The following is a 16,313-nucleotide window of genomic DNA, read 5'->3' as shown; positions in this document are numbered from 1 at the left end:
GTTGTTGGCCACTCACATCAAATCTCAGATAAGCCTCATGGCACCATGACATTGGACTGCACTGCCACTAGAAGATCCCCTTGAGATTCACTGGCACCATCACTGCTTGGGGTGACTTCTTTTTGAGTGGAAGCGAACTGGACCAGTTACTCATATGTACATGGGGCAGTTTACTGAAAGGATGCCTGTTTTCTCTTTTGAAAAGCACTAGCAATGGTGCTGTAACCCTTCTGGTGCTGAAGGGAGTGACAGAAACCTGGTCTAATATCTTCTGTTTGTAATACAATACTAATGTGTGCAAGTTTACTTACGCTTACAACTCCTTGCAATACGGCAGTCTTCCCACTAACATAAGATGACCTGACAGGTATATCATAGATTGCTAATACGAAAGACTCTTGTATGACCATGGAGTACACGTACAAAGTATACCTCCGGGGACTCGGCAGTGTTCAAACTTGAGGGACGTCAGTACTAAAACCATGAGCCTCTATCACTTGAGCTGAAGAACTCCATTAACCAATATCTGTACTAGCCTTTCATCCTCTTACACCAAAAGGAGACCTTTGCTCGCACCTGAGATTCCCAGTGAGCCTACTGTAGAAAAACTCCCCCACAAAGAGTGGTGATCCATAGGATGTGCATACAATTTAGAAACACTGCATGGAAAAGAAAATTTTTAAAAGTGGCTGCGTTCTATGAAGAAGCCGTAAGGGATTTGTTAGCTGGAAGGGCTCCCGTTTAAGATTATTCTTTGGGAACCATCCCTATTCTCTCTGAGGTGCTTTTCTTTTTAAAAAGGAATCTCAGGATTTTACTTAGGATGTTAAAGTCTTCCTCTTTGGATTTTCAAGCAGACTCTTTAGGCTCTACAGCTCTAGGAGAAAGAGTCTGACAGGATTTCACTGAGACTGGCAACCACAAGAAGCTACATTAATATAAATCCTTCACAGGGTGCTGTACAATTAATCACAATACAATTACAGTGTCATCAATTAAGAACAGTTAAAAGCACCAATCTACCCATCCATCCATCAGGCCATAATCACCATAGTTTGCTGGCAACAGTTCAGAAAATTAAAGGACCTAAGAATAAACCTCATTTTAAATAATGACACAGATTGGGCAGTCCAGGTAGTAATAGCTAAGGGCCATAATTACAAAATGCTCTGGCTCAAGACTTTAATCTGGACAAACCCAGGAACCTGCTGATCCAGGCTGTAATGAACTACTCGGGCTTTACAGTGAAAGAAGATTGGTGAACTACTGTGTGTTGGATCACAGCATTTCAGAGCTTGACCATATACCATAGGGTGCTAGGAGGTTGCAATTCACAGCTGCTAATGTTGTCACCCCCCGAAGTCTCTAAACATATGAGAGGCTGTGCAGAGGTCTGTACTCTCAATTGTCCTAGGTAGCAAAAGTCCAACTCCATCTATTACATATGATGTTTTATAAACAGACAGCAAAAGTTGGAGGCAAATAGACAGGTACAAACTGGACTATTCAAATTTTAAAAACTGCTATAAGGAATCTTCATCGCTCCTGTAAAAGTTGTGGGTTGGCATATCAATAAACTGAAAGATTCTGAAAATGAGAGGAGAGATTTATAGCTGAAATCACTGAAATAAATTTTAATTGGTAAATTTTAATAGAATGAGAAACACCCCCGTAGCAACACAGCGGGGGTAAAAGCCTGAGGTCCCCCCCCCACACACATGCACACACAGAGGGGACCACTGGACTTCCAAATAGGGAGTATTACTGGACTTACTAAATTAGCCCAACAATGATAATTGATGTGAAACAGGAGGGTGTGCTCCCTGAGAGGCTCTGGCAACTTAGGCAATTAGCTGAAATCTAGGTATCACACAGAGGGGACTGCATATAGGCTCAGATTGTCCACAGACCTTTGCATGCTCACTGGCTTGCAACCACAAAACAAATCCCCTCCCACCTCCACCCCACAAAAAAATCCCACTGGCTTTCAGTTCAGGCACATATAAATCCTATACCCTGAGAACCAGATCATGACCAAACCTATGCACCCGTGCAAATGGGAGTACCGCTGTGTGGCCTCTCCAGCCCCTGACATCAGGCATGCAGAAGTAAACAAACATTATGCGCCCACAACTGCCCTCTCAAGGTGGTGGGTGGGGAGTGGGCACTCTTGGCTCCACCCCTAGTGCACAAACCAGCAAAGGGAGGTTGTAATCTACTACTGGTGTGGGCCAGCAGCAGACTGCTACACCTTTGTAGCAAGGGGGAAGCTCCTGTTCTGTTGCTTGGGCAGCATGGGAATGCACTGACCCTTAACTAGGCAGATTGTAAATGTGTAACCCACACCCACTCGGTGCGGTTGATGAGTCCGCTGTGCCCTGGACCAACAGAGCTGGCTACTTTAGCTCAGGTAGTACTGGCTCATGCTTTTAGACCCAGAAATCATGAATTCAGTCCTTGACACTAATGATCCACTCATAGATGCAGCATTTCAAATATACAATCTAGCCCTAAGAGTGGGGTACTAAAGTGTGCACCCTGTAAACTATAGCATTTTTCACAAGATTGTATGCATGCTTTCTTGTGGTTTTTTACATTGAAGTGAGGAGCTCTCCTGCCACAAACACATCTGTCACATTCCAATATGATTTTAACCAACACAAAGTAGATGAAGAGTGTGTTAGTTACATCAAAACTTAGTTAAGTTAATTTAAAATATGCTATCCGCTACGAGGGATTGTAATAAGATTATTAGTGTTGCTTATTAAATTATTTTGTAATTGGATCATGAGCTCCAACTGTTAAAAGAATGCATCTAGTTCTTTACAAAATGACATCATCTTCAATGGCATTTTAAGATGCCACAGTTTTAAGGAAAAACAGGGACTCTGCCTTCGCTCTGCCAGCAATCCCAGCCTTTGCCACACATCAGCCAACTGGGCTCACTTCTGTTAGATGCTGAACACACCAGCCCCAATCCAGCAAAGCACTGAAGCGTATTTCAGTGGAACGACTCATGCTTAAAGTTAAGCACACACTTTGTTGGTTTGGGGCATGCGTGCTCAGCACTTTGCATAACTAAGCCCTCAAACACCTCCAGATTTTCCAGGCTGCTTTTGTGCATGGCAAATACTCCCTGATAAAATACCAGAACCAACTTCCTTATTCTCCTTAAGACTCACCTCTGCAGAGATGCCCGGGAGACCCAGCCTGATGATCATGGTTAAGCAGCCAATGAGCTGTAGCTATTGTTTTCCCCCTTTCCTCCCCTCCCTTCCCCCCAGGTAAATAACAAAGCTGAGCCAAATATTCACCAAGTTAATTTACTTCCAACCTGTATCCCTAACCCCTACCCCTTTGTTTGTGGTTTTGGGTAGTAAACCCTTCAGGCCAAGGGATTTCTCTTCTGTATGTCCAGGGCTGGCTCCAGGCACCAGCTAAAGAAGCAGGTGCTTGGGACAGCCCATACCAAGGGGCGGCACTACGGCCGCTATAGGGGTGGCACGTCTGGGTCTTTGGTAGCAATTCAGCGGCGGGTCCCTCAGTCCCTCTCGGAGCAAAGGACCTGCCGCCGAAGAGTAGAGCGGCGCAATCGCGCTGCCACAGCTTTGGGGGGGGGGCGCTTGGGGCAGCAGAAAACCTGGAGCTGGCCCTGTATATCTCTGTACTGCACCAAGCACCGTGGGGCCTTAATCCTGAATGGAGCCTTTGGATGCTACAATACATAATTAACAACAACAATAGTAAATGGAGGCTTATTAATTTCAGGCAAACCAGAGCTCTAGCTTAAACAACAAGGAGTCCGGTGGTAACTTAAAGACTAACAGATTTATTTGGGCATAAACTTTCATGGGTAAAAAACCTCAGCTGTTATAGCTGTCAGCAGCAGAATAAAGGAAACTTCCATTGTTGCTATCTGTATATCCTCCCCTTCAATTCAACAGTTTCCAGCACAGTTGGGGCTGTGTTACACGACACAGCTTCTTTATTGTCAATGGAGTAGCGGCTGTGGGAGAGGATGCTGTATACTGAATGGTATTTGTGGTCATGCAAGTTATTCACCTCTCTCAAACTGCCATGGTTCAGGTGAGAAATGCAGCATAGGGCAGTGTAAAGCAATGTACATAAAACGAAGTAAATGAACCATCCCATTCCTCAGGATGGAGCACATTTACTTACCTTCTTCAGAGGAGTATGGTGAGTGTCTTAACATTTGTGAAGTACTGTGAAATCATTGGATGGAGGATATGTAAGTGCAAAGGATTATTACTACAGTTGAGGGGCATCAGGCTATAGCATCACTATGATACACTGTACAAAAGTGCTGTTAATATGGCTGTAAGTAAAGCTCATCATTAAAATGCCACTTTTGTATACTTGGTAATTATGAAAAAAAGGGGGGTCGCAGATGGAATTTTATGTCTTGGTATAGATTGCCTTAGTGAAACAGAGCAACACAACAAATACCTTTGTAAAGATACTTTAAAACAGATTAGGATTCATTTTATAACTTTCAAATGTTTTAAGAGGATTTCCATTCTAAATTCCTTTTATTTATAGACTAAGATGAGAGCAAAAGAGTTACAAAGGCTTATATATATTATATGTTATTTTTAAGTAGCCTGCTAAGAAAAATCAAGGTCACAGTGAGAATAAAGGTAGCTAAAGTTTCTATAGCAACAGTTACTAGGATGCAGTTGCCAAAGGTGCCTTCGTTTTATATCCTGAAGTAGCTTTAGAGGCCGATTTTTCTTCCCATTCACTAGCCTTTTTGGCAATATCAGTACAGACATGATGCAAATGTACTTGCATTGTTAGTATGATACTGTAGACTACAGCCTAAGAGCTGAATATACAGTGCATGTCATGCAAAAGGGAAAAAAAATGTTAAGCAGTCTGACCTTGAGACTTGAAAAGAACACCACTGACTGAAAAACCACACTGCTTGGAAAAATGGTTTTCTTACTATTGGCCCAAGTAGCATGTGAGATTACTATAAATGAAAACAAACAGAACAGAAGGCTACTTTTATCTTTTGCTGCCCAGTTTGTTTACTTTGTGCATTTGACAGCACTTTGTGTCTAGTCAGTTTCAGAGTTTCCCCTAGCAGACAATTTCCCCTGTTGTTTGTGTGCATCTTTCACACCGCCACAGGGGAGAGAGAAAAAATCTGAAAAAATAGTAAAATGTCATTGTAAAAATCACAAAAATTGGGAGAAGACTCAGGACAGGTGGAGAAGCTGAAACTCGTTTTCATTTTTTTGGGGGGGTTGGAGTAGGAGGCTAGGGAGTGAGGTCAGAAGGAGATAATCGACTGATGTGGCTCCTCTACATTTGTATCCTATTTTGATAAGGAAACACCAGACTCCAGGTTTATAAGCATTTTTTACAAAATTAGCAAGTTTTCAGTAGGAAAAGTGAGCAATCCCATAATGTGACTACATTAATAATACAGGAGTTTTGATGTAACTTGAGAGAATCCTTTCATTGCCAGCCCTCCACCATCACATCTGCCATGGTGTTGTGGTCCAGTGAAGACAATGGGCATGTATCTGGTATTCAGCAGCACAGCAGGTGTTTTCTAGTCCAATGCTCAGCAGCAGCCAATTGGTTAAATGAAAAAGAACATTTTTCCCTTATTGTTATCCGTTAAAAACATGTACCAGAGATCAACATAAATCTTTAGCGTAGGTGGGTTTTTTTTGTTTGTTTTTAAGTCATAGTCAACACCTATAATTCTGGTGCCCTTCTGGCCACCACCTCTGCTTATGGGCTAGAGCTGTGCTGCTGCAAGGAAAGGAGAAACCCTTAAAGGGGCTGGAGCCACAGCCACAGCCACATTGGTGTTCCAAGGGGGGCAAGAGGGAGTGGTGACTGGGCTGGAGGTGTCCCTACAAAATGGGTGTCCTATACAGTTTCCTATGGAGTTTAGGCCTCAAGACAGCTCTATTTATAGAGAATGCATGGCCAAATCCTGAAGACTTGACTCAGTTTTCAGTCCTTACTCAAACTCCCATTGAGTTCAGGCTCATTGTTTTCCTACAGGTTATTAGTTTTGTCTTTTAAATCCAAAGTACGTGATACACACTTTCCTGTTCATTACTAAAGAACTAAATCCAAAATGCAACAAGTACTGTTGCAAGATACTTTTTCTCTCCTTTCTAGAGATGTGAATCTGGCAGGCCAGATCCCAATTCTTGCCCAGGCTGCAGGCATTAACTCAGAACTGAAAAAATTGATAGTTGGAGACAGACCAATTCACCTGTGTGTTAGTTTTGCTCTAAATAGGTATTAGGCTTATAAGAGCAACAATGGACTGGTTAATGGCCCTATCACACCTGAGAAATGCTATGTGCAAGGAAGCTTGTCCTGTAGATTTGGAAGCTGAAGGAAGGAAATAAAACAAAGCCACAGGATAATTTTCCATCTGTTTGAACTCTGACAGGACCAGAGACTCTGAACAGAAGCCAGAGATCCCCAGGGGCTGCCTCCGGGTCTGCCCTGAAAGACACTTTAAATTGTCAGATCACTACAACTCTGTCACTCTTAGGATTTAGAGAGTAACTTAGGTGTGTGTATATGTTTGCTTGTTTTAACCCTTAAATAACTCTTATCTCATTTTCCTAGTTAATAAACCTTTAGATAGTTTATTACAGGATTGGCTAGAGGCATTGTCTTTGATGTAAGATCTAGGGTACCAGTCGATCTGGGCTAAGTGATTGGTCTCTTGGGACTGGAAACAATCTGAATGCGGTGTGATTTTTGGTGTAAGTGACCATTTATCACAAAGTTCAGTTTGTCTGGGTTGCAGGAGAGACTAGGGAGTCTAAGGGGACTGTCTGTGATTCCATGGTAAGACTGGTATAGTGATCCAGGATTTCACATTTGTAACTGGCTTGGTGAAATCTAATCTTAGAACACACCACCAGTCTGGAGTGTCTGCCCATGTTTCTGACAGTCTACCCTGAGGTAGGCACTCACAGTCACGAGACACTCCAGATAGCACAATAGTAATGATCACTCATTACACTAATACACCAAGTCTCCTGTGTCCCTTCGCTGGAATCTCCTCTCCTTCCATCTCAAGTTCAAGTTTCCGGTCCTTTACCTCCACGAGTCTCTGCATCTCTGCACCACCTGCATCCCTGTTCTCATTTCCATTTATTCTCATCTTATTAACTCCACTGCTCCCAACCCTGCCTGCTAGCACTCTCTGTATCATTCTCCACTCTGTTCTGTTTACCTCCTTCCATGGTTGGAAGACTTCCTCAACCAGTGCATCAATCAACCTCCCTTTCCTCATTCAAATCTCTCCTTAAAATGTATGCCTTCCATGGGATCTTTCAAAGATAAGCCAGCTGTGTGGGTGCATACGTCTATTTTGAGGGATGGCTGGTGATTCATGCCCAGCTCTTGGTCATACTGTAGACTGTGTTAATATCTACAGTCTGGCTGCTGAACAGGTAGTATAGAGTATCACCTGCTGCCACTAAGAAACTCAGAGGTTTGGAGGAAGTGCAGCCTCACTACACGGTTCCAATTCACATAATATCACCAGTGGTGCTGAAACAGCTTTTAGTCTATCATTATGACTAAGAGCTTCCATATCTTTGATCCATGTGCTGGATCTTTTCTGACCCCTCTTAAAATAAGGTGCTTAAAATGTCATAGATTTAGGGAACAGAATAAAAAGACGCCCAATATTTTAAACAGTTAACCTCTTTTGCAATAAGAATAGCTGTTTTTGTCCCTATTATTTTAATCAGAAATGGGATACAAAAGCTGTAATTGCAAAGTGGAATCAATTTGGATATTTCCAAAGGTGGCCATATTTTTAAAATCAAACACAGGGGTGTTTTTGCAGATCTATGTTTAAGGTTGTGAATTAGTCACACAACAGGAAAAGTATTTAAAAAAAATCATGGTGGTGTCACTACTTCCAACTTCTGACTCGGTGACACATGCTTATTTCTCAGAGGGGAGGATTTCTTTTCCCCAGTAACTAAGTGCTCTGAATGTATTTGTCATGAAACACTGAACAAGTGTCACTGACATTCAATTTGAGAAGAAGAACAGCTTTGATCTCATCCACACTCATTTGAGAGCGACAAGGTGGATGAGATAATATCTTTTATTGGACCAACTTCTGTTGGTGGAAGAGACAGAGACAACAGAAGTTGGTACAATAAAAGATATTATCTCACCCACCTTGTCTTTGTTATGTCCTGGGACCAACATGGCTATAACAACAATGCAAACAACAATGGAAGATCCATGCTCATTTGACTTTTCATTCCAACACTTTTCCCAACACTAAACCTCGTTTCCACTTCACTGTTATTCCTGGTATGCCAGCAAATTCTGCTTGGTACAACAATACATGTGGAACAAACATTCTGTAGTTAGATTTAAAAAAAAAACGTGTTTGAACTGATTAAATAAAAAAGGGAGCATTTCAGGTGTCCTGAAGAAAGTTTCTGGAACATACAGTTATTTTAATATATCCCACCATGTCTCCATGACTTTTAAAATAGAATAACTGAAATATAGGGCTGGAAAGGACCTCAAAAGGTAATCAAGTCCAGCCCCCTGCACTGTGGCAGAACCAAGTAAATCTACACCATCCCTGACAGGCGTTTGTCTAATCTGCTTCTAAAAATCTCCAGTGATGGGGATTCCACAACCTCCCTTGAAGACTATTCCAGAGCTTACTTACCTTTATAGTTCAAAAGTTTTTCTTAATATCTAATCTAAATTGCCCTTGCAGCAGATTGAGTCCACCATTTCTTGTTCTATCCTCAATAGATGTGGAGAACTGAACAGCATCTTCTTTACAACATCCCTTAGCCTATTTGAAGAGTGTTCTCAGGTGCCCTCTCAGTCTTCTTTTCTGAAAACTAACATGCCCAGCTTTTTTTAACCTTTCCTCATTGGTCAGGTTTTCTAAACCTTTTATCATTTTTATTGCTGTCCTCTGGACTTTCTCTAATTTGTCCACATCTGGCACCCAAAACTGGACACAGTACTCAAACTGAGGCCTCACTAGTGTTGAGTATAGCAGGGAAGTTACCTCTTGTGTCTTACAAAGGACAGAAGCTCTCCTGCTGACATAGCGCTGTCCATACCGGCACTTAAAGGAGGGTGGCTAACTCACACATAACTTATATCAACTTAAGCTATAGCGTAGCCATAGCCTAAGTCCCACTTGTGAATCTAGCTGAAAGTGTGTCAGCTCCCAGCCCAGAAGGTATGGCAGACTGCTGCTGGTGTGTCCCCCGGAAGGATTAAACACCATGACCAGGTCACTTTCAGACTCTTCCCACAGTTTATTAATCCAAACAAAAGTAACACACACACACACAAAGCTATTCCCCTCACCAACACAGTCTGCAGGAGCCTTTCACCCTCCTCCAGGGCCTGTCACAGGAACCAGCCTCCCTCCTGCAGCTTCCATCCAACTAGGGTGGTTGCTCACGTTACCAGAATACTGGACATTCTGGCACTTCTGGGAATGACCCCTGCTGGCATGACATTGGATGCACGGTGTGTGTGAGGTCACGCCACACAGGGGACACCAGTTTCAAGAGCGCACCGCACGCGAGGTCAGGCTGGTGGGGGAGGAGTGGCATGCTATTCAAAATGGTGTCCCCCATCCAATACTAGACAAAAGCATGTCCAGTTACCAGACAGAGGACAAACCAGCCAAAAAGAGGACTTTCCAGGATATAATTGGGCGAATGCCCTCCCCACATTCAGCTGAGCTCTCTCAGCCCTTTATAGGCATAATCTGAACCCTCTGCAGCTGGGTCCAATAATCAAACAGGGCCGCCTGGCTGCAGGCTCACAGGCCCTTAAAGGAGCTGACTAACCTGAACCAGACACTAAATTCAAACTCGGGGCCAAAGGGCGGAAACCAAATCCAGCACCCCCAACCTTTTCTAAATCATGACTTCCTGATCCCCATTTTCTCCAGCAGTGATTGCTCCCCTTCAGCCCCAATGGCATTATGGAACTAAGGTCTGCGCCCTAGGTATCCTGCTGCCAGCCAGGACTCAAATCCACATATCAGTGGGACCTGTGTTTAAACTACCACTGCTTGGAGGGCCTCAGGGGACTTGTAAGTCCTGAGACCTCCTAGAAAATTCCCCTATAGCCTTAGAGTCCAGCCTGAGCTTGGACTAATGCAGTGTATTACTATCATCCAGGTTTGTTTACTGAGTGCTGACGTTGTACCTTCCCTGAAACAAATGTTGAGGAAGGCATGGCCCTCTGCCCAGGGAGCTTACAGTCTAAATCAGCCTGGCAATACAGATCAGACATACAAGACATGCAGGGGGAAGGTTGACACATCCAGTTATCCTTTGTGTGCATGTAAATACAGATATAGACAGTGGCAGGCGGAAAAAGTGCTTATCTCTCTGGCGCTCTTTACTGTTTTATCCTATTCTGACCTCTTCTTTCTCTCTGCCTTTCCCCACATTGCAGCCTAGATTTTACCTTCCTATCTCCTTCTATCTTCCCCTCACCAACACATCCTCCTTCGGACACACCAGAGTTCCTGCCAATCACATCTCCAATCTCATCATTCATCCACACTCAACTGTCCCAATTCAGCCCACCCCAACCCGCTCATCTCCCTCTCAAACAGGCCCAAAGCCTCTCTTCTCACCCACCTACCAATCTCAGAATTCTCTCTCCCTCTTAACTCAAAAACAAACCCCCTCACTGAGATCCCCCTTCTTCCTTCCTACCCAACTTCCTGCAGCTCAGAACCCCTCAAGGGCTTAAAACCCTCTCCCTTCCCATCATAGGCCCTTCTCCTCACCTCATAGCTTAACCTCCTTCTAAATCCTCTCAGGCTCACAAGAGCCACCCACTCCCCAGGTAAAATCCCTCCATCACAACACCACCTTCCAGTGAGCCTGGAGAATCAGGATCAAAGACAGTTGAGAAGGACTATGTGTACAGGTGATGAGTATGTGAAGGAAGGCCTTCACCCTGCCTCTGTGCAGCTAACCTGAATTTGCATCTCAAGAGGCCTATATTTCCTGCTCCTTCTGCTGCCTACAGAGGTTTGAGAAACTGGAATACATACCTTCTACACCTGCATTACATGCACATGAAGCTCACAGATTAACAAAGTGTCTTTGCATGTCCAAAACATCTTGGTTTCAGTACTGGCCAAAGGTTTGAATTTATTATTCTGTTCTTCCTCCTCTGCTAGAAATACTGGAATTAATCATCAGTCTATTTCCCCATTCTACTTTTCTGCTTCCTTCTTCACCTTTCCTTTAAACTACTATCCACTCAGCCAAAATGTTATTGAGTACCAAGCACTTTTTTGAGGAGAAAATTAAACTGATTGAAAAAGGAGTTTGTAATAAGGTCACTGAAGAATTCAGACCTCAATAAGTGAGACACACCAACCTCTTTCCTCTGGTGTTTAGAAAATTTTATTATTATGCATGATATTGTCATTATCTTTGTTTCCATTATTACTGACACTGGGAAATTGAAATCCCTACTCCATGCCAGTTAGAAATGGACAGAACTGAACCAAAATGTGTCAAAGAAAGAAAAAAGAAGCAAAGATGTTTTTTAATTGCACTTACCCAGCATCTGAGCTGTTGCCACAGAGTAGTGCGTCCGAAGTGCCATTTTTTATGAAGTAGTTTTCTGCCACAAAAGTGAAGGAATCATGAATTGACAACCTGCTTTCTAACAAGCACATTCCCATATTAATACAATCTCTGAAAATTATCCACCAAACAGCATATATAGTTACAGTAATCTGGGTATTTGATGAATAAAAGGTTTTGTTTGATTGACTGATTTTAATTTTCAGGAAGAAACATACTTCAGTTCTTGTAGAATCAGTTGTAAAAATTAAAATGTATAATTTTAATGCTTCTTAGCGATTGCTATCAGTATTTAAAATTCATTAGTAGCCTTTGTTCAACACAAAGAAGACAAAATAAAGGCAATAATAATATAATTAAAATACATCCTTTTAACATTCAAACAGATAACAAACAAGTCTGATATTAAAAGAAATAGGAATAGAAGGGTAAGTTTATATATATATATATGTGTGTGTGTGTGTGTGTGTGCTTTCAACAATGGATATTCTAAAAAGCATAATTGGGAAAAAAATTAAGTAGCTGTACAGAGCCTATCCCAATGAGGCCCTGATCTCTGATCAGTGTTAAATAATAACAGATGCTTTCCAGAAGCAGGTGAAAGTGGATTGAGATGATTTTCAACAAGGAGCAAGGTGCATATCCTACTTAGCCTACATGCATACCCTACATACTCTACATATCCTAGATCCTATAGCAAAGCAGTAATTCCCTGCTGACTTAACACATGAAGGGGAGAGCCCTACACAGCAGGTGTTGTGTGAGCAGAGATGCCCTCCCAGATGATGCTCAAAGAGGTCTCTATTGCAGCCTTAACCTAAATTGTTAATGGTTTTAGAAACCAAGCGTTCCAGCTTATTAATCCTGGGGGCATTAAGTGCCAAAAAATTTAAAAATTCTTTGCACCATCTTTTAAAAATCTGCATATTTTATTTGTCAAAACAGCACAATATAATCACACCAGTTTCAATTATTTTGGTAATTTATTTCAAAATACCTGTCAGCAAGTATGTCTGTACCAAGACAGACAACAAAAAAGATTGAGGAAATGTTTTTGATAAATAGATTCCTTACTAGGCATATTAATACAGAACTTTGAGTAACAATTTATTTGAACTACAATACAGAAATGCATTTCCCACACCTGTCAGAAACAGTGCAAAGGCTTGGGGGAGTCAGGGGTAACGGAGGAGCTGAGGGATAAGGAAGTAATTGCTGGGAAGCAGCCTGGGTGTGAACATGGAGGGTTGTTGGGTGTGGGTGGAAGTATGGAAGGGTTTTTTTGCAGGGGAAGGGAGGGATTGTTAGGGAGCCTCCCCCATGCAGACCCTAGCTGACCCCTAGCCTTTTTCAGTCAGGCAAATCTGCCCGTCCCCATGTGTCCCTGCATCCTCTGTCCCCATGTGTCCCTGCACCCCCACTTAGCCACCCCTCCCACCATCCCCATGTGCCCCTGCACCCCCACTCAGCCAAGCCCCCCATCCGCCATGTGTCCCTGCACCCCACCCAGGGGCGGCTCTAGGCATTTTGCTGCCCCAAGCACGGCACGCCTGCGGGAGGTCCGCCGAAGCCGCGGGACCAGCGGACCCTCCGTAGGCAAGCCGCAGGCGAGCCCCTTGCGGTGCTGGCAGAGCGCCCCTCGCGGCTTGCCGCCCCAAGCATGCGCTTGGCGTGCTGGGGCCTGGAGCCACCCCTGACCTCACCCCCAGTGGCCATGCACCTCCACTCATCCAACCCATTCTCCCCATCCCCATGTGTCCCTGCACCCCCACTCCCATTCAGTCCCCACTCCAGTCTGTCCCCCTCACTAACCCTTTTGAACCCCAGTCTGTGACACCCCCTCAGGAGCCCCATGTGCCCCATGCTGTCTGTGCCCCTATATCCTCTGCCTCCTGACATGGCCCCACAGGCAGTGCACTCTGAGGAACCCAGGTTCTTCTTTTTCTTATCCACAGCTGGGGCTGCTCCCGCCCAGGAGCAACTGCTTTCTGTTCTGGTGCCACAGCAGCCTCTGATGGGCAACAGGTGTAACTGCAGCACCTCTCTGGCAGAATGTATTTTCTGCAGAGAAAAAAAATTCTGCATGGGACATGAATTCTGTGTGTGCACAATGGCGCAGAATTTGCCCAGGAGTAAAGGCTTATATAGGCAGACAATGCAAAGAATGCAGGGCTCAAGTCAGTGAGCAGATATGCTGCTGCATTTCAAATAAGCTGCAATCAATGAAAAGGCCTGTTCTGATTACTGCTAGGAGGAAATTACAATCAGTGACCCTGGTGGTCATGAGGTCATTTGTTGGTTTTCACAAGTCAACATAGGATAAATAATGACAAACACTGCTCATACAGTGTGCTTTTGTACTTTGTTCGACACATAGGTTTTTCTCTGGAAAGATCTTGGTCCAAAACACTGCCAAGATTTTTAACCTTGTTTACTACTACTGAACAATCCCCTCAACATATATTGCCCTGGCATACATCTAGGGTAGTGAGCACACATGATGAGACCACATGATAAGAGAAATACAGCATACTGATGGTGCTTTGCACTCTGTTAAGGATTATATCAGTGCATTTAGGTGCTGAACAACATGGAGAAAATGATAAACTTGGAGGGTTGTCACTTCTTATAGATTTTAAGCCTAGATGGAACCATTATGATCCTCTAATCTGAACTCCTGCATAATGCACCCAGTGATTCCGGCATCAAGCCCATAATTTATGGTTGAGCTAGAGGATATCTTATAGAAGGACATCCAATCTTGACCTGAAGTCTGCAAATGATGGAGAATCCACCAAAACTGTTAGCAAATTGCTCCAATGGCTAATTACCCTCTCAGTTTAAAACCTGCACCTTATTTTTAGTCTGAATTTGTCTAGCCTCAGCTTCCAGCCCTTGGATCTCATTTCAAATCCTTTGGTGATGATGCACAATTACTCCTCACCACTGCTTGAGTTCTGTGTCCTTGACTGACTGGAGCCACTGGTGTGAAGTTTCAGTCCCTTTTACACTGATGCAACAACCCATGGTCAACTGAATCAAAAAGCTGATACAGAAAGAACAAGAGCACAGGACTGAGAAAGAACAAGAGAGACAGAATGTGTACAAACAAGTCGCAGTGTTCAGGATGAGTTTTAAAATCCCAGGAGTACACATATGATCTGTCATCTGCTGTTGACTTAAACATTTACATTCCTAAAACAGACAGGATGCTAAGTCGCAAAGAGCTTTATGGAATGCATGGGGGAGAATCAGTACTGAGGCACTGCCGGTGGAAAGTATCTAAGCAATGGAGGATAGTCTGCACTGTAAGAGTGACCGTTACCATGCCAGGTTTGAATTTGAAGGGGATGAATAGCTGATTCCCCGGTGATAATACTATAACCCCCCTCCCTTCAATTATCACTGAAGAACAAAACTGCTGTATTATCACAAGCTCACACACTGGTCACATCATCACTCAAAGGAAGTTGGTTTGGTCTTCTGCCTAAAAGTGTATCTACACAGCACGCCACTGGTGCTGGCATGTAGGGTACATTTTGCTACATGCTTCATTGAAAGGTGGGCTCCACCCACAATGCAGTGTGTAGCTACATGCCACAGTGAAAGGCTCTGGCAGAAGGAAGGCAGTGGGGAAAGGCTCTGGCAGCTCCCCATTGCTGGAGTCTTTCCCTGGGGTGGGAAAAGGCTCTGGCAGCTCCCTGCAGCAGGAAAAGGCTCCAGCAGTGGGGAGGCAGTGTAGACAGGGGAGGCACTACTTGGGCACATAGAGAACCGTGTAGGGTACATACCTCTATGGATCTGGCATGTCTGTACTCTACTCGCCTAAGTAGAACCTCCCCAGCTACACTGCTATTTATAGCTGTGGTACGGGTGTGTGCAGTGCATGTACTGTACATGTCACCATAAATTCTGTGCAGTGTAGACATATTCTAATGTGCTGGGGAAACAGAGATCTTTGAGAAGCAATCATCATTGTTGTTTGAAGAACAGAACCCCTTTCGTAACACTACAGATCATGCTCCACTGCACCCTTATGCCTCACCTTTTCCTCACTTGATTGTATCATTAACATGCACAGTCAGTGCAACACAGTACTATTTAAATTCAACACATTTTACCTCTGAAATGTAGAAATGGTCAAAAATTAGTAAGTTTGTTTTGTGAAAAATGTTGACAATTGTTTCATTTTCTTTAAATTTTTTACTTCTTACTTTACATGAACTTTTTTGTTTGTTTTTCTGATTTCTGATTCCCCTCCACTCTATTTCTGAAAAAAGCCATTGTGTGTCAAAGAGAAGTTTTAAATAAAAATCTATGGCCAGATCTACTAAAAGGTATAGTGTATTTAAGGGTTTATGTGTAACCTGCCATGCACTTTTATCTAAACATATGTATATATGTGTTTCTAAAGGAGTATAAAAGAACAAGATAAGCATCTTGCCATATTAAAACAATGAACAAAAGGGCGTAACAAGAATGGCCCCAGATCAACTGAAAGGTATATGAATTATTTACTTTGATGGTACTGGAATACTTTCTCTGTTTTTCAAAAATATCAAAAATCTGCAATTAGTACTCAGCAGTCAGAAATTAAAGAGCCTAAGCACTCATTTTCAACAAGGTTACGGTGCATTTACATTTGCATGCATACCAGAATTCAGCCACATAAAC

General features: G+C 43.2%; 1 protein-coding gene across 1 annotated transcript in view; it reads right to left on the bottom strand.

Annotated features, from left to right (window-relative positions):
- Positions 1–16,313, bottom strand: part of LOC120397007 (sodium channel protein type 5 subunit alpha-like) — a 325,327-nt gene that overhangs the window by 193,063 nt on the left and 115,951 nt on the right. The window contains exon 8 of the mRNA XM_039522350.1: positions 11,613–11,676. Coding sequence (XP_039378284.1) covers positions 11,613–11,676 — 64 coding nt within the window. The remainder of the gene's footprint in view (positions 1–11,612; positions 11,677–16,313) is intronic.

This window comes from Mauremys reevesii, linkage group 2, assembly GCF_016161935.1.
Source record: "Mauremys reevesii isolate NIE-2019 linkage group 2, ASM1616193v1, whole genome shotgun sequence".
Classification (NCBI taxonomy): Eukaryota; Metazoa; Chordata; order Testudines; family Geoemydidae; genus Mauremys; species Mauremys reevesii.
The sequence above is the reverse complement of the archived record's forward strand: the minus strand, read 5'-3'. Positions and strand labels throughout refer to the sequence as shown.